Source organism: Taeniopygia guttata, chromosome Z (genome assembly GCF_048771995.1).
Source record: "Taeniopygia guttata chromosome Z, bTaeGut7.mat, whole genome shotgun sequence".
Lineage (NCBI taxonomy): Eukaryota > Metazoa > Chordata > Aves > Passeriformes > Estrildidae > Taeniopygia > Taeniopygia guttata.
This window is the reverse complement of record NC_133063.1, coordinates 47,468,731-47,492,874: the sequence shown is the minus strand read 5'-3', so window position 1 is coordinate 47,492,874 and position 24,144 is coordinate 47,468,731. Positions and strand designations below refer to the sequence as shown.

Genomic DNA, 24,144 nt, shown 5'->3' with positions numbered 1-24,144 from the left:
TCTTAGTCACCTTACATATTCATATAGGGCTTTTTAAGGCAGCAAATAACATGTGTAAATTTGCTATCACTTTTTATTCTGTTCTAAAGGAAAAAGTGTTGGTGGGGTGTGTTCTGCCTCTGACAGCTGAACCCTGGACTTTGCCACTGTGGAATGATTGTTAAGCACAGTTTTCAACAAGGTAAGTGAGGGGGTGAGAGTCACTGCAGCAGCCTGGGCAGCTGGGACATCTGCCACAGGGCTCAGCTCATCCCTGCACATGCTCCTCTCCTCCACAGTTCACAGTGTGCCTGCGGTGCAAGGGGCAGACCATTTACCAGCAGGTTTTGTCCATGGAGAGACCCAGCAGCCTGCAGGGCTGGAACTGGGGCTACTGCGGCCACTACGCCTTTTACCATGCCCTGTACCCCCGCGCCTGGCTGGTCTACGAGCTGCCGGGGCAGCAGGTGGTGCTCACCTGCCGGCAGGTCTCTCCCGTCATCCCCCATGACTATAAGGTAAGGCGGTAAGGGCATCCCCGAGGGCAGAGCTGCGTGTCAGTCGGCTTTGCCAGCGTTTGCCCAGGCTTTGCCAGCGTTTGCCCAGGCTTTGCCAGTGTTTCTCCAGGCTTTGCCAGCATTTCGCCGCGGCTGCGCTCGGCAGTGGTCCGGGCAGGGGAAGCCCCACAGCCGTGCGGGAGCTCGGGATTGCAGCAAGGGATGGCTCAGCGCTGCCCGTGCGGCTGGCAGCCCGAGGCGAGGGTGGCAGCTGTGCTGCTGACGCGTCTGACCTTCCTCTTACCCCGGCACAGCACGTGAGCCTGTATCAGCCTGCCGAGCAGATGAGCGATGAGACACCTGGCTGAGCCCTAAAGGCCGCTTTGCGTCTCTCTGCTGCCCGGCGTGCTGGTTGCCAGCCCAGGGCTGCTTCTCTTTGGAATTTTGTCTTGCCTGCCTCCCAGATTCCTCTGCTCCTGCCGCTCGGCTCAGCAGCAGACTCCAAGAGCGAGTTGTTACCGCCAGTGCTCTTGTTCCCGCTGCATCCTGCGTGCTGTCCCCAGCAGCGGGGGAAATGATGCTGGGGCAGCTGCCTGTGGAGCAGCAGCCCTGTAGACAGCATTCTGCGTCTCTGCCAGGACTCCAGCTTGCCAGTGGGAGTGTTCATCTGGGAGGTGGAGAACAGGAGGGATGAGGACGTGGAAGTGTCCATCATGTTCAGCCTGCAGAACGGCATGGGAACGAAAGAAGATGGGAGCGGTGGGCACTGGAACGAGCCCTTCACCTTCCAGAAGGATGGCGAGCGGGTTGCTGGGGTCCTGCTGCACCACTGCCCGGCCGTGAACCCCTTCACCCTGGCCATCTCTGCCCGGGAGAAGGTAAAGGGCTGGCCCTGCTGCCGTGGCTCCTGCTGGGGAGGTTGTGCAGCTCTGCTGCATGTGGGGGAGCTGCCTGCAGCCAGCTGGCCAAGGATGGGGGTGCAAGGGCGTGGGGTTGGCACTGTTTCTCAGCGCTTGCCTGACGCCAGGAGTGGGGACACGACTTCCCTGAGGACACCCTCTCTGGGGATGGTGTCAGGAGAGCAGCTGAGGCAACAAGTTGAGAGTTGCTGGGCAGCACATGAGAAGTGAGTGTGATGTCCTGGTGGTGGTACTGGGGAGGGGAGAGCATTAATCTCCTCCTCTCAAGGAGCAGCCCCTGATGACGCTCTTCCCTTGCTCAGGCTGGCACGGGAGTCACCCATGTTACGGCATTCAATCCCACGGGATTGGGTAGAGAGGTGTGGCAGGACCTCCTGCAGGATGGCAGGCTGGATTCACCCGCTGGTGAGTGCCTCCATCCTTGGTGGGATGGGTGGAGGAGGAGGAGCAGGGGAAGTGGGTGGCCATGGTGGTTTTGGGCACCCAAGCCAGGGCAGAGCTCTTTCCTCCAGCCTCCTTGGCTGTTAAAAATCTCTCCAGGATGTTGTGCCTTGGTCCCAAATGCGGGCTATATCCAAACTTCCCAATTGCTAGTCCTTGCTGTGGTTCTCCAAAAGCTCTTCATACCACTTGCAGACTGTTCTTGATTATTGGATACACATGCCTGTATCTCATTTTTCTGTGTGTGGTTGCACACTGAATTGAGATTTCTGCTAGGGAGCCAGCGTGCTGCCTAGCCCCCTTCCCTTAGTTCCTATTTCCAGATAAATGAGCTGTGTCCTGTCGCAATTGTTACTGCCAGCGTTTAACAGTGCTTGGGGTTAAGTGCTGCTGTCACTTTCTGTCCTCTTCCTACTGCAACAGTCCTCTGAATGTCTCTGGTATTCTTCTGCTAATTCTGCATCCATCCTCAGGTCTCTGCTCACTCCCTTGGGAGGAGCCTTGAAGCAGGGTGGCATCTCCAGCCTTTGGTACTCACCTCCTATTGCCATAAAAGGTGACCATTTCCCTAATGTCTGTCAGTTTTTAAACAAGGATGATGCTGACAAACTAGTGATGCTGAGTCTTTGCAAGTTTTCTTGAGGCTTAAATTATGTTAATGAAATGTTTATTATGTATTTTTTTCCAGAAAAATAAGCTTCCTGCCTAGGTGCACTTAGAGCTCTCCAGGCTATTGGGATGTGGTTTTTCTTCATGCATGCCAGACATTATCATAGTCAGGATCTGTGCTTATGTCGCTCTAATGAGTTTACCTTGTACACATGTCAGAACCAGCATATAATTATCCTGCCACGTCAAGGCTTTTCTTAAATACCAGCATATCTCAAGCACCCTGCAAAAAGCTGGAAACAATGACTGTCCCTAGAAAGTCACAGTGTCTCTGACTGCAGTGCAGATCCAGAGTCATGGGATACTCTGTAGCTTCCAGTCATGCCTGGTGGCTTTTCCTGACTGATCTGTTCCTGTTCTTGGATGACTGAATCCTTTTAACGACTCCTTCCATGGTAGGGTTTTTTTTTTTTATCCTGCGGCAACATCATCCCTTAAAGCCCTAGGCTGTACCTTCCAGGTTGTACAGGAGCTTTGGTATGACCATTGTCATCTCCCTCGAGGTGTGTGTGAACTTCAGTTACTCTCCCTCTGGTCTTCCTTGGTTGCTTAAGAATATCTTAATTTTTCCTGGCAGGTAAAAGCAGGCCGACAGAGAAGGGGGAGGTGACAGCAGCAGCAGTGTGTGCCAGCTGTAGGGTGCCTGCCCATGGGCACAAGACGCTAGAGATGGCCCTGGCTTGGGACATGCCCTGTGTCCACTTTGGCTCCAAGGAGAAGCTGCATGTCAGGTAGGTGGGTTGTCTCCAGTGGTGTTTGGCTCGTGTCCCCAAAGTCCCATTTTCCCTCCTCCCTGACCTGTGTACTATGAAGGGACCTTGTGCCAGCCACTCCTTGTGGCTGTGGTTCTGCCAGCTCAGGGAGAGGACCCTGTGTCCAGCCCCTGCTCTTCAATGCCCCTGCAGTAGCAGTTGAGTTCCGCTGTTCTCTGTAGTCCAGTGTCCCTCTGTGGTGTCTGTGTGGGATTCCCAGCTGGAGCCCACGGGGTGCTCACCAAACCCTCATTTGGCAGGCGGTACACCCGGTTTTTTGGCAGCAAAGGTGATGCTGCTCCTACCCTGTCCCATTACGCCCTGACACACTACGAGGAGTGGGAGAGGAAGATTGAAGCATGGCAGAATCCCATCCTGGAGAACAGGTAGGGCAGATGAAAGCACCTTCCCAGTGGCCTCCACAGGAGCATCACCACCCAGCTTCTGAGGGTGAGCTCCCCCTCTTTTCCACAGCCAGCTGCCTGCCTGGTACAAGTCAGCCCTCTTCAATGAGCTCTACTTCATGACGGATGGAGGGACCATCTGGGTGGAGGTGCCCCCTGATTGCTGTGCCGAGGACCTGCAGGGGCCGGCGGGGGCGGGGCTCTCCCACCTCCTCCCTGTCCTGCGGGAGTACGGGAGATTTGCTTATTTGGAAGGTAACTCACAAGGATGTGAGGGATTCTCCCAACCCAAGCCCTCCCATTACTGTAGCGTGTGTTTGTAAACTGCCATGGGGATGTCTTTCACACTCCAGTGTGTAGGGAGCAGTGCAATTGCCAGGAAAACCCCTTGCAGCCCTGAAGGATAGGGCATGGAGTGTTCCCCACATCCCCCGTGCTCTGTGCAGAGAATGAAACTCACTTTGAACGGGAGCCCCTGCCTGTGCTGGGAAAGATCCCCCTGTCCTGGGCCATGTGGAGGGAGGACCTTTCCCCTTTTGCCCTCCCCATGGCAGTCTCCTTTCCCTCACCACCTGCCCTGTCCTGCCAGGCCAGGAGTACCGGATGTACAACACCTACGATGTCCATTTCTACGCCTCCTTCGCTCTCATCATGCTGTGGCCCAAGCTGCAGATCAGCCTGCAGTATGACATTGGTGAGTGTCCCCAGAGCCCTGCCTTGGTGCCTGCTCAGGACTTCCCCTCGGGAAGAGATGGAGCCTTTGGGACAGCTGCTGCTGCAGAGATGTGTGCCGTGGAGCCAGCATCCCCCTCCAGCTGCTCTGCTGTGCCCAAGACTTGCAGCCCTGGAATGCAGCTGCCCCAGCAGCTCTGTGCCCAGCACTGGGGCTGCCTTCTTGCCATGCTGGGGGTGCACAGCTGGCTCTGCCTGCCCTGCGGGAGCCCCTGGTCTTCCCAGCTCTGTCCTTACTCCTTGCAGAGGGGACAGCAGAGGAGTCTGCAGACTCCCAGTGGGACATGGGCCACAGGCCATCACTCCAGGCTGAGCAGGGTCCTGCTGGCCTGCACCAGGTGGGGTCTCAAGGGGCACCATGTGGTGGGTGGGCTGACAAGAGGAGCCCAAGGCATGGAGGGTCACAGCAGGGGTCATACAATGGCCTTCAGGGATAGTGGCAAGAGAGGCCAGTGGTGAGGAAAGGGAACAGAGGCACTGATGTGTGAAAGAGAGGGGATCCTGTGTGTTTGCAGAAAAGTTTTATTGGGAGAAGCAGGTGCTGAAGTAGGAGGAAGGGCTACAACCTGGCACTACCCCTTCTCTGGGAGCTCCAGTGCTACCACCCTCAATCCATTAACTTTTCCAGGCATTTGAATATGTTGTAGCCAACCCTGAGAGGACGCAGACAAAGATGTAAGGGTGGGAGTGGCCCAATGCTTGCCCAGCTCTGTATCCTTCCAAAACATTTGCACCTTGTCAGGATGCCCAGGGAAGCTGTGCACAAGCATCTTGTCCTCCCTCACTTGCACAACGGCAGCAGCTCTGCCAAGTGCTGAGCACCACAGGCTGGGAGCACCACCCCTCATCCCCATCCTCGGGCCACTCAGGATTTCTTCTTAAGTCTTTGGCTTTGGAAATGTCTCTCAGGAGGTGAAGCTTCCCTTGAGCTGCCACAGACACTTTGCACACCAAGTCCTTCTGTTGCCTTGTCAAGGAAACCAATACTTCAAAAGCCTTTGGGTATTACTTGCCTAAATCACGGCTCATGTGGAACAATGTTATCATTACTGGAACTGTGAAAAATTCCTGTAATTACCATCTCACACTACATCTAGGATGAAGACTGACTGATGACTAAAGTCAACCATCCCATGACTTTCCCACAGCATGCCTAAGTGAGGCCCCTCTAGCTCTCCTGGACCACTGCCGGGGCTGTGCCATCCTGCCAAGTGCATGGCTGACGGGGTGTGAACAGCCCGTAGCAAGTGCAGTATGACTGCTGCCAGCCTGGATCTACAATTAAGTCTCAGCTGTAATTGTGGTAAACCCTCCCAAATCACCTTATAAATGTTAAATTAGTCAATAGTTAAGTGCTGCCACATCCTTTAGACAGAAACCATTGAGCAGGTCTGAGACTTAGAGCAGAATCAGCCCTAGCTCCGATCCATCAGTAGTTTAGAAAGCAGTGGGTACCTCCCTGAAATTTATGATTAATTTAAAGGGTATCACTTCTCCTTTTCCATCTCCAGCCTCCATGTAAATCATTCTAAATTGATTCTAACCCATTTTTTCCTCCTTATGTTTTACCCCTGCACAAAGCAATCAAGTGAACTTTGGAGCTTTGCTAAGTCCTGCTGTTGCAAACAGGTATTAAACCTCCTTTTGCCCACAGGGCACCTGTGCAGTGCAGGGACGGGGGGCTCACCTGGTGGCTTTCCAGTTGTCTCTTCATTTCTCTGCATCTGACCTCAGCAGCCAAATGGCCATCAAAACTTCTTGGTTCTTTTCCACAAAGCACTGGCCTGTGAAAACAGCAATAGTGTCTGTGGGGACAAGACAGGAGGTGGAGGGGAGCATGGCCAAGGTGGCAGGTTACTGGCTGGCCCAGCACAGGGAACAGTAGACCCCTGCTGTCCCCAGCCTCTGGGGACAGAGGGGATGGGGAAAGCAGGCAGGAGGACTCAGAGGGCTGGGGTGTCACACTGAGATGGGCAGACAGTGCAGGCTTCAGCCCCTGCTGCCTCTCCTGCACCCTGAGACTGGGAGCTGACAGCAATCAAGGGACAAGGATGGGGGAGCTCCAGGGAGAGGAGAGGGAGAGCAGTGGGGATAGTGCAGGGTAAGGCAGAGAATCTGCAGGGGAGGACCGAAGGGAGGTCTGGGGACACAATCAGGATGCTAAGAAAAGACTGAATACCTGTAAAGTTCCAGTGGACAGTGAAACTAAATGTGGGCTGGTTCAGCTGGCTTGGGTGGTGCTGGGACCCCTGTAGTGTGATTCCTTGATCTTTAATGGGGAGTCTGACACAGCCGTGAAGTACTTGCCGGTGAAGTCACCATTTTCCTTTACTTCATAAATAGTCATGTTGGAGCCCAGGTCATTCTTCCGTTGCCCAGTCAGGTTACGCTGGAGAGGATAGAACTCAGAACTTGTGCCGCAGCACAGCCTGCAGCCACAGCCCCCTGCCCTCCCCACCCTCTGCATCCCACCCTCACAATACCTTTTCTTTCACAGAGAGGCTGTGAGCCCATAGGGCCAGGAGAGCACAAGGAGGAAGGGAGTAGCTTTCACCATCTCTCTGCAGCAGGCGGACAGCTGATGTACCTGGAGATGTGTTCCTTGCAGGTGTCTGCTGACACTCCTGCTTCCTCTCCTTTTTATTGCTGCCAGATGGGTGGGTGGCAGCTCTGGCCAGGACATTGTGCAATCTGTGTGTTTCCAAATCTATCAGCTATCAGGGGGCTGGTGACAACTGATATTCCCAGAATGCCTTTGTTCCAAGATAAATGCAGGCGAATAGCCCAGGTGAGATGCTCCAGTGCTGTGGTGCCACAGTACCCCTCCAGCCTCCCTCAGTGACCCCAAGGGAAAGCTACTTTGCATCTTTGTCCCCCTTCATTTGCTGTGGGCTCTGACATAGCAAGATACCAGCAGGTGCAGGGGGGCCACATATGGGAGCTTGCTCTTTCCAGGTTACATTATTCCTCTGCCCAGAAATTCTCCCCTGTGAGCAAAAAAAAAAAAGGCATCCGTAACCCACTAGAAGCACTGGGGCACTGTAATGATCTGCTGAAGAATTTTCATAGAGGAGAGGACAGGCTACTTCTTATCTGCCAGCCCTGATAGCTACTGAGTATTAAGGATGCACTTTGGCACAAAGGAAGTCCTGTCATGGCCACTAGTGGTATCCCCAGAACTCCTCCACCCTTTCTGTGGCATCTCAGAGAACCAACCTTACCTGTGGTGCCCTCCAAGCTCCCACACTCTGCCTGTAGTATCTTTAATGCTCTTCTCACCTGCTGCCCTGGCTGTGCTCCCTGCCACCTCCCACAGTACCTCTCCCAGACTCCATCTGACTGTCCAGAGGGATCAGGCTCTCCTACCTTATGGGTGTCCCTTGGCAGGAGGCTCAGCACCCTCTGATATAAAAGGAGCAGAGCTTGGGCACTACACACGGCCACCAACACCATGGGCACCCCAGGCTGCTGCTGCTGCTCACCCTGGCCCTGCTCGTGGCCCGTGATGCTGCATCCAGGGTGGTGAGGGCAGCCCTGGGGCAGTCTGGCCGTGCCAAGCCGTTTTTCTATGCCATGCTCTGCCACCCCAGCACACAGAGTTTTGTGCCTGAGGAGCTGCATGTTCTGGGTGTACTGTCCTATACCACGCTGTGCCATGCCACAGTGCAGTGTCCATGACCAAGGAGGCTGCCAGCTCTGGCTGTGCTTCCCTGGGGCTACTGTTGGTCACCTATCCCTGCTATAGTGGGGTACCCAGTATCCCCAGCTCTGTTGCCCTGCCCAGAGACTGAGGGTTGCTTTCCTGACATGCTTGTCACAGCTGCCAGGGCAAGGGGCTGTGCCATGGGACACACATCCCCCTGCTTAGCAAGGCTGAAAGTGGCACTGTGCCTCGGTACTGACTGAACCACCCACACAAGCCCTAGGGTCACCTGCAGGGCCTGTGGAGAAATGAGCTGGGCTCTTACATTACCCCCTTGTCCCCAGCTGGGACCTTCTTGCGCTCCTGCCGCAGCGCAGCGGCAGCCACCAACAAGCAGATCGCGGTGTCACCCTTGGAAGGAGCCCAGCAGCCAAAAGCTGCCCCACCTTCAGCTTCACTGTCCAGTGGCAGTTCTCAGGTGCAGCAGTGCCAGCAAGCCCCTGCCCATGCTGGGAGGGGGCAGTCCCCTGGCTGGCACCCCCAGACCCTCGTGGCATGCAGAGGAGCCCTAGCTGTGGGCACAGAACAGGCCCACACATCTGCTCCTGCCTTGGGAGATGGAGGAGATGTGGGGGTGTCTCTGGGACAGGGCCACAGGCAGAATGGGAGCTTAGATAACGTTCATTAAATAAGCCCTCCCACAGAATCACAACGTTCAGAAAGCACTTTCCTGCATTCTAGAGTCCTGCCCAGAGAAGAGTTTCGGCACAGCTGGATCCAACTTAGCCCTAGATTTTGTCAAAGGATTATGTCTAAAGGATCATACAGGTGTAATAGATACTTTGTACAACAAAATACCACAGCACTGGGGATGACAAATCAGATATAAATATATAAAACCAATTAATTTATTATGATAATTAGACATAATTAGACAAAAATACCTTTATAAGAATTATTTACTACAGATTAGAAGCTATAACAATTTCTATAGTATGATGTGCTATTTTGAAGCAGTATTCATTATACTAAAGCTAGCAAAACTAATTACAATGTAGACTCTGAAATTACCCATACCAGTAATTGTGGGCAAATCTCTGTGGTTCAGCCTCAAGAAGTGGGCATCCCCATGCAAGGGAGGAATTTCTGGGAAGGAGGGTTTTAGAAGACCCTGCCCTTAGAAACTGGGGGCAAGCTTTTACAGTATAATGTGACTGACTATCAGCAGGATGTCAGCTGTGGCAGCTCAGCAGCTTTAGATACCTTATCAATAGTATTATTTGCTGGTTTCTGGTTTCCTTTCTTTGGTTCTTTACTAGTTCTATCACACCTACACATTGCTATTCAGGATGTTGAACTTTAGGGACTGACAAGTCTGACTCATTTCAGCATTATGCAACACCAAAAGCAGCCTGACACCCCTTTCTCCATTCACCACTGCAAGTAGGGAGATGCAAATATTTGCAAATAGGGAATTGTTCAAATTATTTCCCACCCACTGCAGGACACAGAATCCTGATACAGAAAGAGGACTGGGGTGTCCCTCTGTCTGAGGGATATAGGATCTATCTGTCCAGGAGATCTATGTTTCTGTGGGCACAACAGGAGCTCCCTCCTTTCGATCCCTCCCACACCAGAATTGCACACCCTTCAAATGCTGTAGTGGCAGAGAAAGGGAAAGGAAGCAAGGTGCCCAGACCTGGGCAGAAGGGGACTCAATGTAGTTAAGGGCCTGCAGCCCTGCCCACAGAGACCTTCTCAAGAGGAACACTCTCAGGTCTGCTGCCTGCAAGACACGGCAGAGCCAGAAGCTAAGCAAGAAGCAGGTCTTACCTGCTGCTATAAGTGAGTAAGAATGCTCATCCTGCTCCCTTCAGCAAAACTCCACAGGAGCCAGCCACCACTGGGACTTGTCCCCTCCCTTCCTCCCTAGCCCTTCAGCCTAGTCCAGGAAGATACAGGGGAATTGCACGAGTTTCCTCTTCCAGTTTGGACCTGTGCCAAAGAAGACACCAAAGAAGAACAGGAGTAGACAGTTGGACAGATTTATTAAGAACTGAAGTGATTTATCCCCTTTAATGTGCTCCACTGCCTGCCCCCGGCACCAGCAGGGAGGGGGCCATGGTACCAGACCAGGACCTGCTTCTTGGGCTCAGATTGTCACTGTCCGGAGAGCCGGGTCTCCCCTGGGGATTGTATCTGCCACAGGTCCTCCTGGGGCAGAGCCAGTCAGTATGTGCAGTGTCACCCCGGGACAGCTACAGCATCCATGTGCCTGAGTGCACCACTCCAATATCCTCACACACACACATTCACCCACACCTTTTTTTTTCCCTGCAGGACAGCTGCCCACCTTAGCCAGCCCAATGACTGCAGGAGAGAGCTTTCCTGTACCCCTGGGCAAGGTATCAGCTGCAGTTTGGGATGGCTGGGGAACCCGCAGGCTTTCAGAGCCCTGAGCGATGGGGAAGGGGACGCACAGGCTCCAGCAGCAACTCCTTAAGCCACCGTGCTCTGAGGAGACATCCCCCACACCTCTGGTCCCCCCTGTGCTCAGCATCAGTGGCTGGAAGTCCCCTGAGCTCAAGGGCACGTAGTGGAGGTAGGGAAGGAAAACAGCAATGTGAGTACTAGCACAGAGAGGGGAGGGTCCCTGCCTGCCATCTGCACCCCCCAGCCCGTGGTGCAGCCAGTGCCCTGCCCAGTGCCACAAGGCTCAAGGGTGGGTGTAGCTCTGGGGGAGCTGTGCGGGTGCCTGGCCAGCCCGGCGCTCCAGGGCCAGCTGCATGCTCCAGATGCTGAGGGGCCGCATGTAGGCCAGTGAGCGGTACACCTTCTTCTCCCGATAGGCCTCAGGTGTCTGGAAAGCCATGCCCAGCCGTTCCCACACCGTCCGGTAGCAGCCCTCTGCCGTACGGAAGCCTTCCTCCACCATGCCCTGCATGAGAGGGAACAGGACCATCAGCACGTCCAAGGAGAACACACTGGTGAGTGCGGCAGCAGCATTCCTGCTCACCTCCTGGATCATGGTGGCAGCCAGGGAGTAGACCACACCGACCCAGACCTCGTTGGACTGCACGCTGGAGGTGTCGGGCACACCATCGGGTCTCATGCCGTTCACGGCCCCCATGGTGCCGCCTGCGAAGCTCAGCACGTTCTTCTCAAAGATGGTCCTGAGCGCGCTGAGAATGTGACTCTTGGGGAAAACCTGGGCGGACAGAGATGGGCTTGGTGCTCATGTGGACCCCTCAGGCTGGGTCTGGAGCAGGATTAAATTTTCCATGAGGAAAAAGGCAACACATCTCGCTGAGTCAATAGCAACAAATTCCCACCTCAAAAAAATAACAGGAGGAAATGAAATGTCTCTTTCCTCAAAAGGATAAAAAAGCCCACAAAATAATTGACAGAGACATGCTGAACCACATTCCACATTCCTCAAGAGGATGCTGACAGCTCACCTAACTAGTGAATCCCCAAAACCAGCTTCTCACAATCACTGGCCAAGCCCCTTCCCCACTGCTTCCTTTGCGGGTCTGGCCAACCACACCATCCTCATCTGCTTTATGGTTGTCACTTGCAAGAGAGACAAGAGCCATGAGGCTCATCAGCACAGCCTGGTGACGTGCCAGACACTTATTCTCAGTCTGGTGACACCAGAGTCAGGGGAAGCAGAGGCTGGGCTGACACCAGGCAGGACCTTGCCAGGGAAGGCTGGGCAGTCCAGCCAGAGAGCTTGGGCCCACTCAAAGCAAAAGCAGCAAAAATCCCTTCTCTCTATGCTCAAGCCAAGCATCCTTGCAGAGATTTTTCCCCAGTGCGGCTCTGGAGATAAGCCATGGGGATTGCCGTGGGTATCAGTGGAGGGCTGGGGTGCTCTTCTCTGGCAGAAGCTTTTGGGCACTTTCTTCAGGACTGGATCACAGGCTGCTCTTACATCGCATTTCTGACTTGTTCACTGCTGACTTGTGCACACACCGAGGCCATGTTAATGAGCTGACAGACAGCAGTGATGCCAGCCAGACAATGGAGCAAAATACATGGAAAAATCCATGAAATGTCATAGTAACTGAGGAGAGGAATTCACCACTCCCACCTGCAGTCGGCTCAGAGCTCACCAGAGCGCAGGGAGAAGTGCCACCTTCAGCAGCATCTTCAGGCTGAGGCTGGGGAAAGGCAGGCCACATCCTGGACTGCACCACATCTACTGTTTCCTCCCCAAAAGGAACTGCAGGAGGGATTTACTGCAGGAGGGCTGGGCCAGGTCCTGTCTGGAGCCCTAGGCACAGCCCCAGCCCCATATTGGGTTAAACATGAGGCAGTGACCAGCTAAAGTCACCTGAAGCTCTCCTCTGATTTCCCAACACAGAGTGAAGTGGTTTTGTTACCCTCCCACAGACAAAGCCACTGCTCCCTTCTCTCAGCTGAGGCTTTTGCCTGCCGACGTCCAACAGAAAGCTTTGCTGTGACAAACCCAATGGTTCTCCACTGCCCCTCTCCCTTTAAGTTATTGCAGGACCAGCAGCTGCTCTGACTATCCCAACAGACAGGAGTCTGCAGCCAGTTCTTCTCCTGCAACTGAAGAGCAACAGCCTTCAGGACTTGTAATAAACTATAGCTTCTTCTGATATTAATTTTGGACTTTTTAAGGCAGCAAGTAACGTGGAAAGTTTCATACACCATTTTCTCCCATTTTTAAACAAAAAGCACCTTACCCGCAGCAAACCCCACTGGGGCCAAAGTTAGCTGCAGATGAACATCCCTGCTTTCATGGCCTCTCTGTGAGAGGGTTTTGGTTTAAGATGTATTCCATTGTACCCATCCAACAGCTTCCACTATAGTGTGCAGAGTGAGAGAGCGGGCAGGTGCCCCCCACACTTGCTCTGAAGTGCAATCCCAATTTGTGCCAGCCCAGCTGCTGCTTCCCTCCTGCCACAGGTCCCATTTTGCCACAACCACATCAGGCAGCCCCTTCTCTTACCTCAAACTCCCCTTGGTCCAGACCACAAGCTCCGAGAAACCACTGCCCAGCACACTGGTCTGACATGATGCTGCTGGATGTGTCACTTCCACTGCTATCATAGTTGTAGTATTTTCCTGGAAAAGGCAGGAAACAGTTTAAAATCAATAGATTAAGATAGTGGCTTGTGTGAGCTGTCCCCACACACCTCCCTGTGTGGCAGGGCCACAGCTGCTTTTTCCACAAGATTGTTCTTCCTTACCTGCTCCTTCCCCTCCATTTAAAGGGGCAACATCTCCCTTCCTTCCCCTGAGCTTTCAGGGACAGTATTGCCCTTTCCTTCCCCCATTCCCCATTAGGCTCCATAATCCAAGGAGGAGCCACTCCTGCCCAAGGGACACATGGCCAGCTGAGTGTGGTTCCCCACTGCCGAGCACCCACCATTCCAGAGCATCCTCTCAAACGCCTCCTTGCCCTTTTTCAGGATGCCCAGGTATTTCTGCCGGATCTCCGTATCCCCAAGCACCTCTGCCATCTTGCACATCATGCACACGGCAGCCAGCCACAGTCCACCACAGTAGGCACTGCCGGAGCCAAACGAGAGAAGCATCAGGAATGTGGGACACCTCAAGAGTTCCGTGACAAATGGGATACAAGGGCCCAGCTCAGCTATGTCCCTTCCCCACAGCCCCCATCTCCAACCCCCACCTCATGAAGCATGGTGCATGGAGCCAAGTGAGGAATTCTCTTGCTCACCTGGCTCCATGCACCACCCACGCGTCGTACGTCTGGTCAGCAAAGCCACCATTTTCAATGAGCCCATCGTTGTCCGTGTCAAACTTCAGCTCTGACTCCATCACAGCCTGTGGGAGAGGCAGGGGATGGTCATGCAGTCCTCACGAGCATCCATTCTCCCAGGAAGCTGCTTGGCTCCTGAAGTGGGGAGTGGGAAAGGGTGATGCCCCACGGTCTGATCTCCCAGTACCTGGCACACTGGCCACATGTCCTGCAGGTACAGGGAATCATGTGTCAGGTAGTAGTCACGGTACACCTGCAGCACAAACTTCAGGTTGAGGTCCTTCCAGTCAGCAGTGTCGTGCATCAGGTAGGCATTGACACGCTGCCACGGCTCGTCACCTAAACCAGGACAGACCAGATGCAGCAGGGCAGCAAGCAACAAACATCCCTCCTCCTACACAGGAGCAAGGACCCTGGGGTGCTGTGATCAAACAGCACTGAAATAATATGTTGCACCTAGTGACAACAGCCTTCCTGCTACTTCCCTCTGTCTCCCTTGTAGGAGATCCATGCACAACTGTCTTCATCACCACCCCACACCATCCAGCTTTCAATTCCCAGAAAATATAGAATCAGAGAAACATTTAAGTTGGAAAAGACCTCTCAGCACTGCTAATTCCACCACTGAAACACATCTCTAAGTGCCACATCTACACTTTTTAATACACCAGGGATGGTGGCACCACAACTTCCCAGGCAGCCAGTTCCAACGCTTGACAACAATAAACATGTATTTAATGCACCATACCCATTTCCGACAGCTTGGCATCCCCTCTGCTCCCCCACAAGCCCAACAGACCCCTCACCTGGGTCCCCAATGTCATGTGGCACCACATTCTTCATCTTCACCTGGGCTGTCTGACCACCCATCAGGTACTGCCGGGGCTGGACATCCTCATTCACCACAGTGACAGCTGCAAAGGACACACAGCAGGGCATGTAAGAAGGGCAGCAGGAACTGCTGCAGAAAGGTCCAAGCATACGCACAGGCAGGGCCACCAGCATCAGCACACCAGGCTGCCCTTTGGAGCTCCAAGATCACAGCTCTCTGAAAAGGGCTGAGGGGAGAGGCTACTCTCCGTCCCCCACTCAGCAGGGGATGTACAACTGTCACTACACCCTCAAGGGAGGGCTGGGAAGGGAACCCAGTGGGCTCAGCCCTACCAGAGCCCAGCAAAGGCTGCGCTCCACACTCCTACCCAGGCCACCACCAAGCAGCCACCAAACCCAGCCAGAGCACTGAGAGTCTGCAGACTCCTCTGCTGTCCCCTCTGCAAGGAGTAAGGACAGAGCTGGGAAGACCAGGGGCTCCCGCAGGGCAGGCAGAGCCAGCTGTGCACCCCCAGCATGGCAAGAAGGCAGCCCCAGTGCTGGGCACAGAGCTGCTGGGGCAGCTGCATTCCAGGGCTGCAAGTCTTGGGCACAGCAGAGCAGCTGGAGGGGGATGCTGGCTCCACGGCACACATCTCTGCAGCAGCAGCTGTCCCAAAGGCTCCATCTCTTCCCGAGGGGAAGTCCTGAGCAGGCACCAAGGCAGGGCTCTGGGGACACTCACCAATGTCATACTGCAGGCTGATCTGCAGCTTGGGCCACAGCATGATGAGAGCGAAGGAGGCGTAGAAATGGACATCGTAGGTGTTGTACATCCGGTACTCCTGGCCTGGCAGGACAGGGCAGGTGGTGAGGGAAAGGAGACTGCCATGGGGAGGGCAAAAGGGGAAAGGTCCTCCCTCCACATGGCCCAGGACAGGGGGATCTTTCCCAGCACAGGCAGGGGCTCCCGTTCAAAGTGAGTTTCATTCTCTGCACAGAGCACGGGGGATGTGGGGAACACTCCATGCCCTATCCTTCAGGGCTGCAAGGGGTTTTCCTGGCAATTGCACTGCTCCCTACACACTGGAGTGTGAAAGACATCCCCATGGCAGTTTACAAACACACGCTACAGTAATGGGAGGGCTTGGGTTGGGAGAATCCCTCACATCCTTGTGAGTTACCTTCCAAATAAGCAAATCTCCCGTACTCCCGCAGGACAGGGAGGAGGTGGGAGAGCCCCGCCCCCGCCGGCCCCTGCAGGTCCTCGGCACAGCAATCAGGGGGCACCTCCACCCAGATGGTCCCTCCATCCGTCATGAAGTAGAGCTCATTGAAGAGGGCTGACTTGTACCAGGCAGGCAGCTGGCTGTGGAAAAGAGGGGGAGCTCACCCTCAGAAGCTGGGTGGTGATGCTCCTGTGGAGGCCACTGGGAAGGTGCTTTCATCTGCCCTACCTGTTCTCCAGGATGGGATTCTGCCATGCTTCAATCTTCCTCTCCCACTCCTCGTAGTGTGTCAGGGCGTAATGGGACAGGGTAGGAGCAGCATCACCTTTGCTGCCAAAAAACCGGGTGTACCGCCTGCCAAATGAGGGTTTGGTGAGCACCCCGTGGGCTCCAGCTGGGAATCCCACACAGACACCACAGAGGGACACTGGACTACAGAGAACAGCGGAACTCAACTGCTACTGCAGGGGCATTGAAGAGCAGGGGCTGGACACAGGGTCCTCTCCCTGAGCTGGCAGAACCACAGCCACAAGGAGTGGCTGGCACAAGGTCCCTTCATAGTACACAGGTCAGGGAGGAGGGAAAATGGGACTTTGGGGACACGAGCCAAACACCACTGGAGACAACCCACCTACCTGACATGCAGCTTCTCCTTGGAGCCAAAGTGGACACAGGGCATGTCCCAAGCCAGGGCCATCTCTAGCGTCTTGTGCCCATGGGCAGGCACCCTACAGCTGGCACACACTGCTGCTGCTGTCACCTCCCCCTTCTCTGTCGGCCTGCTTTTACCTGCCAGGAAAAATTAAGATATTCTTAAGCAACCAAGGAAGACCAGAGGGAGAGTAACTGAAGTTCACACACACCTCGAGGGAGATGACAATGGTCATACCAAAGCTCCTGTACAACCTGGAAGGTACAGCCTAGGGCTTTAAGGGATGATGTTGCCGCAGGATAAAAAAAAAAAAACCCTACCATGGAAGGAGTCGTTAAAAGGATTCAGTCATCCAAGAACAGGAACAGATCAGTCAGGAAAAGCCACCAGGCATGACTGGAAGCTACAGAGTATCCCATGACTCTGGATCTGCACTGCAGTCAGAGACACTGTGACTTTCTAGGGACAGTCATTGTTTCCAGCTTTTTGCAGGGTGCTTGAGATATGCTGGTATTTAAGAAAAGCCTTGACGTGGCAGGATAATTATATGCTGGTTCTGACATGTGTACAAGGTAAACTCATTAGAGCGACATAAGCACAGATCCTGACTATGATAATGTCTGGCATGCATGAAGAAAAACCACATCCCAATAGCCTGGAGAGCTCTAAGTGCACCTAGGCAGGAAGCTTATTTTTCTGGAAAAAAATACATAATAAACATTTCATTAACATAATTTAAGCCTCAAGAAAACTTGCAAAGACTCAGCATCACTAGTTTGTCAGCATCATCCTTGTTTAAAAACTGACAGACATTAGGGAAATGGTCACCTTTTATGGCAATAGGAGGTGAGTACCAAAGGCTGGAGATGCCACCCTGCTTCAAGGCTCCTCCCAAGGGAGTGAGCAGAGACCTGAGGATGGATGCAGAATTAGCAGAAGAATACCAGAGACATTCAGAGGACTGTTGCAGTAGGAAGAGGACAGAAAGTGACAGCAGCACTTAACCCCAAGCACTGTTAAACGCTGGCAGTAACAATTGCGACAGGACACAGCTCATTTATCTGGAAATAGGAACTAAGGGAAGGGGGCTAGGCAGCACGCTGGCTCCCTAGCAGAAATCTCAATTCAGTGTGCAACCACACACAGAAAAATGAGATACAGGCATGTGTATCCAATAATCAAGAACAGTCTGCAAGTGGTATGAAGAGCTTTTGGAGAACCACAGCAAGGACTAGCAATTGGGAAGTTTGGATATAGCCCGCATTTGGGACCAAGGCACAACATCCTGGAGAGATTTTTAACAGCCAAGGAGGCTGGAGGAAAGAGCTCTGCCCTGGCTTGGGTGCCCAAAACCACCATGGCCACCCACTTCCCCTGCTCCTCCTCCTCCACCCATCCCACCAAGGATGGAGGCACTCACCAGCGGGTGAATCCAGCCTGCCATCCTGCAGGAGGTCCTGCCACACCTCTCTACCCAATCCCGTGGGATTGAATGCCGTAACATGGGTGACTCCCGTGCCAGCCTGAGCAAGGGAAGAGCGTCATCAGGGGCTGCTCCTTGAGAGGAGGAGATTAATGCTCTCCCCTCCCCAGTACCACCACCAGGACATCACACTCACTTCTCATGTGCTGCCCAGCAACTCTCAACTTGTTGCCTCAGCTGCTCTCCTGACACCATCCCCAGAGAGGGTGTCCTCAGGGAAGTCGTGTCCCCACTCCTGGCGTCAGGCAAGCACTGAGAAACAGTGCCAACCCCACGCCCTTGCACCCCCATCCTTGGCCAGCTGGCTGCAGGCAGCTCCCCCACATGCAGCAGAGCTGCACAACCTCCCCAGCAGGAGCCACGGCAGCAGGGCCAGCCCTTTACCTTCTCCCGGGCAGAGATGGCCAGGGTGAAGGGGTTCACGGCCGGGCAGTGGTGCAGCAGGACCCCAGCAACCCGCTCGCCATCCTTCTGGAAGGTGAAGGGCTCGTTCCAGTGCCCGCCGCTCCCATCTTCTTTCGTTCCCATGCCGTTCTGCAGGCTGAACATGATGGACACTTCCACGTCCTCATCCCTCCTGTTCTCCACCTCCCAGATGAACACTCCCACTGGCAAGCTGGAGTCCTGGCAGAGACGCAGAATGCTGTCTACAGGGCTGCTGCTCCACAGGCAGCTGCCCCAGCATCATTTCCCCCGCTGCTGGGGACAGCACGCAGGATGCAGCGGGAACAAGAGCACTGGCGGTAACAACTCGCTCTTGGAGTCTGCTGCTGAGCCGAGCGGCAGGAGCAGAGGAATCTGGGAGGCAGGCAAGACAAAATTCCAAAGAGAAGCAGCCCTGGGCTGGCAACCAGCACGCCGGGCAGCAGAGAGACGCAAAGCGGCCTTTAGGGCTCAGCCAGGTGTCTCATCGCTCATCTGCTCGGCAGGCTGATACAGGCTCACGTGCTGTGCCGGGGTAAGAGGAAGGTCAGACGCGTCAGCAGCACAGCTGCCACCCTCGCCTCGGGCTGCCAGCCGCACGGGCAGCGCTGAGCCATCCCTTGCTGCAATCCCGAGCTCCCGCACGGCTGTGGGGCTTCCCCTGCCCGGACCACTGCCGAGCGCAGCCGCGGCGAAATGCTGGCAAAGCCTGGAGAAACACTGGCAAAGCCTGGGCAAACGCTGGCAAAGCCTGGGCAAACGCTGGCAAAGCCGACTGACACGCAGCTCTGCCCTCGGGGATGCCCTTACCGCCTTACCTTATAGTCATGGGGGATGACGGGAGAGACCTGCCGGCAGGTGAGCACCACCTGCTGCCCCGGCAGCTCGTAGACCAGCCAGGCGCGGGGGTACAGGGCATGGTAAAAGGCGTAGTGGCCGCAGTAGCCCCAGTTCCAGCCCTGCAGGCTGCTGGGTCTCTCCATGGACAAAACCTGCTGGTAAATGGTCTGCCCCTTGCACCGCAGGCACACTGTGAACTGTGGAGGAGAGGAGCATGTGCAGGGATGAGCTGAGCCCTGTGGCAGATGTCCCAGCTGCCCAGGCTGCTGCAGTGACTCTCACCCCCCTCACTGATCCTACCTGATTGGCGATGACTGTTCCATAGTGGTAAAGGCCAGGGTTCAGCTGCCAGCGGCAGAACTCTCCTCGCCAGCCACGGGTGATGGTGCCTCCCCCGATGCCGCCCAGCGGGCACCCTGGGAAAGACACCAATAGTTAGCACCCCCATTTCTCCCCCAGGTGGCACCTGGCTCAAGAACTCTCCCCATGCATCTCTGCAGGGGAGAGCCACTCGGTATCATCCGAATCACAAAAGCTCCTTGACTCACTCATTCCATGTCACACCCCGATAGCCCCATGTCAATCCCTGCCCAACCCAGTGTCTAATGTGGAGGCTGACCATAGATCTGCTGCAGAGGAACAGCACACAAGAGGTCAATGAAGGCAGTTTTCTTCTCTATGCAAGTCTTCTTGACCCACCACCTGAAGTATCTGCAAGGGAAAGAGAAGTATTGAAGAAGTCAGGAACAGGCAACACCGTCCCTCCAGTGTCACTGGGCAGGATGAGCATAGGTTGAGCTTTCCTTCCTTGTAGAGGTGTACATCAGGAACATATGTCCCCATGCCCACAGCACAAGGGGTGATAAGGCTCTACCACCCATCTGGAGCATGCATCACTCAGTAAACACAAGCAGGCTAAGTTCAGGCAGCTAAGGACTGACAGCAAGGGCAACTCAGGAGCAGGACTCCCAGCTCATATAGCACAGGCTTTCCCAGACACTCATTGAGAAGTGGGAATGCACACAAGGGCCACCACCACCTCTGTGCCTGGTACACAGTGTCCTGCTAAGGCAGACCTGCAAGCAGAGGTGCAAACCCAGAGGAGACACACACTGCTCCAGAGACACGAGCCTTGCTCTTCCACCTGCACTTCCCCATTGCCATACATTACCACACCCCTGTGCCACATCATCAGGGGCAGAGGGCATAGGGCAGCCTTACCCTGGAAGTGGTGATGGTTGCTGTCTGCAGCTGGCAGGATCCTGGGGACTTGCCTCCACCTGCACACCAGCTGTGCAGACCAGCACGGCCCATCAGACAATTTCTCACCCTAAGGTCTGGGAATCAAGACACCCAAACAGGGGCACACCTGCAGCAGGGTATGCCAGCACCACTCCAGGCAAGAGGAGCAGGGCTGGGCTCTGAGTCAATGCTTGTAAAGTACTGGCTTTGGCTAATTAACTGCCCCAAGTTAAGCCTCCTATACAGAGACAATTAGCACACGGAAACCAGCTACCAGACCAGAAGCTGCTGAACCTTGCCCAGCAAACAGTCAGGTAAGACCCAGCTGGCAGCTCCATGGCCCTGGGTGCCAGGTGGACAGGGGGGACACAGGAACACCCACAGTGAGCAATGTCCCTGAGCTACCTCCAGACACCCATGCCATATTGCTGAGCAGAAAACCAGGAGCACACAGCTTGTCCTGCCCCTGGTTGCACAGGACGCAGAGCACAGGTGATGGGCAATGAGCAATAATCCCCTGGGACATGTACACCCAGGAGCAAGGGGGAGAGGCTCTTCTATGACACCTCTACTACTATGCTTCCCAAACAGAAACAAGTCACACTTGACTTTTTGGCTGCTCACTGGGCATTCACCTTTATTCACCAACATTTAAGGTACCCAAATCCTGGACATTCACCAACACCTAAGGTCTCCAAATCCCTCAGAGGGTGAGATTTTCCGGGTTGCAATCCCACAGGACCTAACTGCAGCCTGCTCTCCACTCCTACAGACTCAGCTTTGCGTTTGACTCTCTGTGGATGCTTTGCTCACAGTTCACGGCATGATGAGAACCAGCCTGTCCTGCTTGACTGCCCTGAACCAGGGCCTGCCACTATCTTCCAGCTATATCTGCTGCAACTGCTCTTCTCCAGACAGGACAGTCCCAGCCTTACTCTGTCAAGGCAAGGTTTTGGCAGTGCTCTCTCTCTCTCAAGGAAATTATTAATATTCTTTTTCAACCCAGCATCAGGGAACCAACGCAGCTGCTTCCCCAGCAGGCTTCTGGCATCAGGAAATAAGGTGCCCAGGCAGAATGACTGCAGCACAGCCTAGCGGGGCATCCTGACTTCTTGGAAAGGAGGCAGGAGATGGATTTCAAGAAGCAGTTTTTATAGAGAACACAGTAGAAAAACTTTGGGATTTATTGCCACTGACAAAGTAATTTTACCATCTCAATATGCAAACTCTTCTCCTGCAAGTTTCTCCCAAAATCAGGCAAGCCAGGCAAAGAAGCCCAGTGGTTGATGCCCAATTGCTGGGTATTAACAGCTCTGCCAGGGCTGAAGAATAACAAGGAGAAAGACTGTGTCCTGTAGTACCAAAAGCCCTGCCAGGGCTGGAGGGCATTTCTTCCCCTTCAAATTGGCAGTGTAGTTAAAACCTAGCTGAACATTACCCAGCTGATCTGGATTCATGCTGTGACTCCTCTCAGGACACATGAGGCACCTCTGCAGAAACCCACCTGCACCTCTTCTCCTGCCTCGCCAGCCCCAGCTGAGCCCTCTGCACAGCCCTTTCTTTCCAGATGCACATGTCCCCCATAGCTACCCCAATGAGCCCTGATTAACAAAAAATCTTGCCCCAAGGGCTGTCAACACCCCCAGCCATGTCACCTACACCTAGGGCTGGTGCTGCAGGAGAAGGCATCCATCATCATGTTTAATTTGAGGCAACAACATCAACTCACGATGTTGTGGCTCCTCTGCTAGTCCTGGACCTCCTGAGCCAAAGATGTGCAGTGACCCCAAGGCACTCCCAGTGGCTACAAGCACCTGCACCATATGACTTTGCACTACATGCACCAAGCCGTGCCAAGTTTTGAGAACATCCCTGCCACAGGGACCACTCACCAGGGGTCACTCAGGAAAGGGCAGGCCAATCTGCAGGGCTTCACAGATCCCTGCACCATGACACAGAACTGAATTCTGGGTTCCTCTCACAGCAACTGCACTCATGTTTCTATGAGTTGGCTGCCCCAATCATGCAGATGCTGAGATGACCACTGATGCCTGGAACATGCAGCCTCGCATATATTCTCACATACCTGAATGGGCTGCCCTTCCAGCCAACAATGTTGGCCTTGGGTTTTTAATCAAAACCACACAGATATTTCTTGTGAGCCTAGCACTTTGTCTCCTCTGCTCTTGTGACTGGAACCTCCTCGCAAGGAAGCTCTTGCCATGGCAAAAGTACTTTGAGACAACAACCAAATTACCTCCTAAACTCGAACAGGAGAAGAGGCAGTAGTTTGACTTCAAGCTTCTTGCTTTCAAAGACCTTTTCTGACTGATACAGGGCACTTCCAGACTTCAATGAGAAGGCCAGGATCACCTCTCCTCCCTGCTCACCCCACCAGAACTTCACGCTTTCCCACATGCTCAGCTCATCCCAACCTGCTGCAGTGGCTTTTCCAGCAGCCTTTATTTATCTCCGGTGCATGACCCATGCTCTCCCTTCCCCAGTGCCCAGGCTCGCACTGGGGTGTCTCAGGTCAGACCAGGCATGCTGTGCACCCCGAAGCAATCCAGAACCTGCCCTTTCATCCAGCTTTGCAGGAACCAGCTTGGCAAGCGGCAGCCTCCAAGGACACCAGCAGAAAATGGAGGCAGGAGTCATAAATCCAGCACAAGGAAATAAGCAATGCCCTCGCGGGTCCCAGCGCACACACTGCCAGCGCCCGGACTCCAGCGTTAAAGGTTAAAAAAACACTCTCGCTTTCCACGCGTGCTCTCCGTCGTTACTTCCAGCTCACCCCAGCGCAAAGCCGAGAGAGTTGCCCCGTTCCCAAACCTGCCACAGCGTTCCAAACCCCTCCCAGCTGGCCTTAAGGTTAACCTCCAGCTGCCAGCACTGAGGATTATGCAGGATAGGATGAGGCAGCGATGCAGGGGTGGAAAATGAGGGTTCCCATCCGCAAGCGATGCCCAAGTCCTCCCAGCTCCCCCTGTTTTGAGGAGCCCAAGCGCCTGGTGCTGCCACTTCAGCACCAATTGCTCCCAGTGCCGGCGCCAGGAAGGCTGGAGAGTGCCGGCGCCTCCGGGCGATAGGAGGGCGGCTCCCGCCAGCCCGGGGCCTTCCGCGATCCGCCGGACTCTGCCGCTCCGTACACCGGGACATCTCCGGAGCCTCCCCGGGGCGAGGCCTCCGCGGAACCGAGTGTCTCCAGCGCAACGCTCTGTCCCCCGCGGGACGCCCTCCCTCGTCCCGGTGTGTTCCCGTCCCCCTCCATCCCCCGCCGTACCGCAAGGCGAGGCCGACGTGCCGCAGGACATCGCGGAGCGGCACGTCCCCGGCGCCGTAGGGCTGCCGCAGCTCCTCGAAGCTGTGTGCCAGGCAGACGCGCCAGCCGTCCGCCGCCACGCCGCGGCCCTGAGCTGCCCCCTCGTAGCGCCGCATCAGCGGCCACTCCACCGTCTCCACCGCCGCCGCCATCACCGCCCCCCGCCCGGTGCGCGCCCTCTTCTTCACCGCCCCGCCCCGCCCCGCCCGCGCCCCCAGGGCACGGCGGAAGCACGGACCCGCCCCGCCGCCGGTTCTCGGGACTGCCCGGCCGAGCGCGACCGAGCACCGCCGAGCGGATTCCGAGAGTTGCCGAGCGCTGATCGAGCGCTGCTGAGGGGCGTGCGAGAGT

At 54.9% G+C, this 24,144-nt stretch overlaps 2 protein-coding genes across 2 annotated transcripts; one reads left to right on the top strand and one right to left on the bottom strand.

The window, feature by feature from the left end:
• The first annotated feature begins 262 nt into the window (after positions 1–262).
• Positions 263–10,507, top strand: LOC115491279 (non-lysosomal glucosylceramidase-like). Its single transcript, XM_072921685.1, has 8 exons — positions 263–497; positions 1,115–1,354; positions 1,699–1,801; positions 3,084–3,237; positions 3,519–3,644; positions 3,733–3,917; positions 4,252–4,356; positions 10,378–10,507. The coding sequence occupies exons 1-8, from the start codon at positions 333–335 to the stop codon at positions 10,494–10,496; spliced, it is 1,197 nt and encodes a 398-aa protein (XP_072777786.1). The 5' UTR covers positions 263–332; the 3' UTR covers positions 10,497–10,507.
• LOC100218507 (non-lysosomal glucosylceramidase) lies at positions 10,067–24,006 on the bottom strand. Its single transcript, XM_030259026.4, has 17 exons — positions 23,755–24,006; positions 19,849–19,940; positions 19,530–19,645; positions 19,208–19,426; positions 18,351–18,590; positions 17,904–18,006; positions 16,467–16,620; positions 16,060–16,185; positions 15,787–15,971; positions 15,348–15,452; positions 14,599–14,706; positions 13,980–14,131; positions 13,751–13,857; positions 13,436–13,578; positions 13,016–13,131; positions 11,054–11,245; positions 10,067–10,975 (listed from the first exon to the last, which is right to left on the bottom strand). Exons 1-17 carry the CDS (start codon positions 23,943–23,945, stop codon positions 10,754–10,756), a joined length of 2,571 nt encoding a protein of 856 aa, XP_030114886.4. The 5' UTR covers positions 23,946–24,006; the 3' UTR covers positions 10,067–10,753.
• Positions 24,007–24,144: the final 138 nt, after the last annotated feature.

Bases quoted from the DNA above. Each gene is read 5' to 3' on its own strand.
- LOC100218507 (XM_030259026.4), bottom strand. From the start codon at position 23,945: ATGGCGGCGGCGGTGGAGACGGTGGAGTGGCCGCTGATGCGGCGCTAC. The intron at 18,591-19,207 runs GTAAGGCGGTAA...CGTCTCTGCCAG, and splicing joins TCATCCCCCATGACTATAAG to GACTCCAGCTTGCCAGTGGG. The intron at 14,132-14,598 runs GTGAGGGGTCTG...GTCCTGGTTTAG, and splicing joins ACATGACATTGGGGACCCAG to GTGACGAGCCGTGGCAGCGT.
- LOC115491279 (XM_072921685.1), top strand. From the start codon at position 333: ATGGAGAGACCCAGCAGCCTGCAGGGCTGGAACTGGGGCTACTGCGGC. The intron at 1,802-3,083 runs GTGAGTGCCTCC...TTTTCCTGGCAG, and splicing joins CAGGCTGGATTCACCCGCTG to GTAAAAGCAGGCCGACAGAG. The intron at 3,645-3,732 runs GTAGGGCAGATG...TCTTTTCCACAG, and splicing joins AATCCCATCCTGGAGAACAG to CCAGCTGCCTGCCTGGTACA.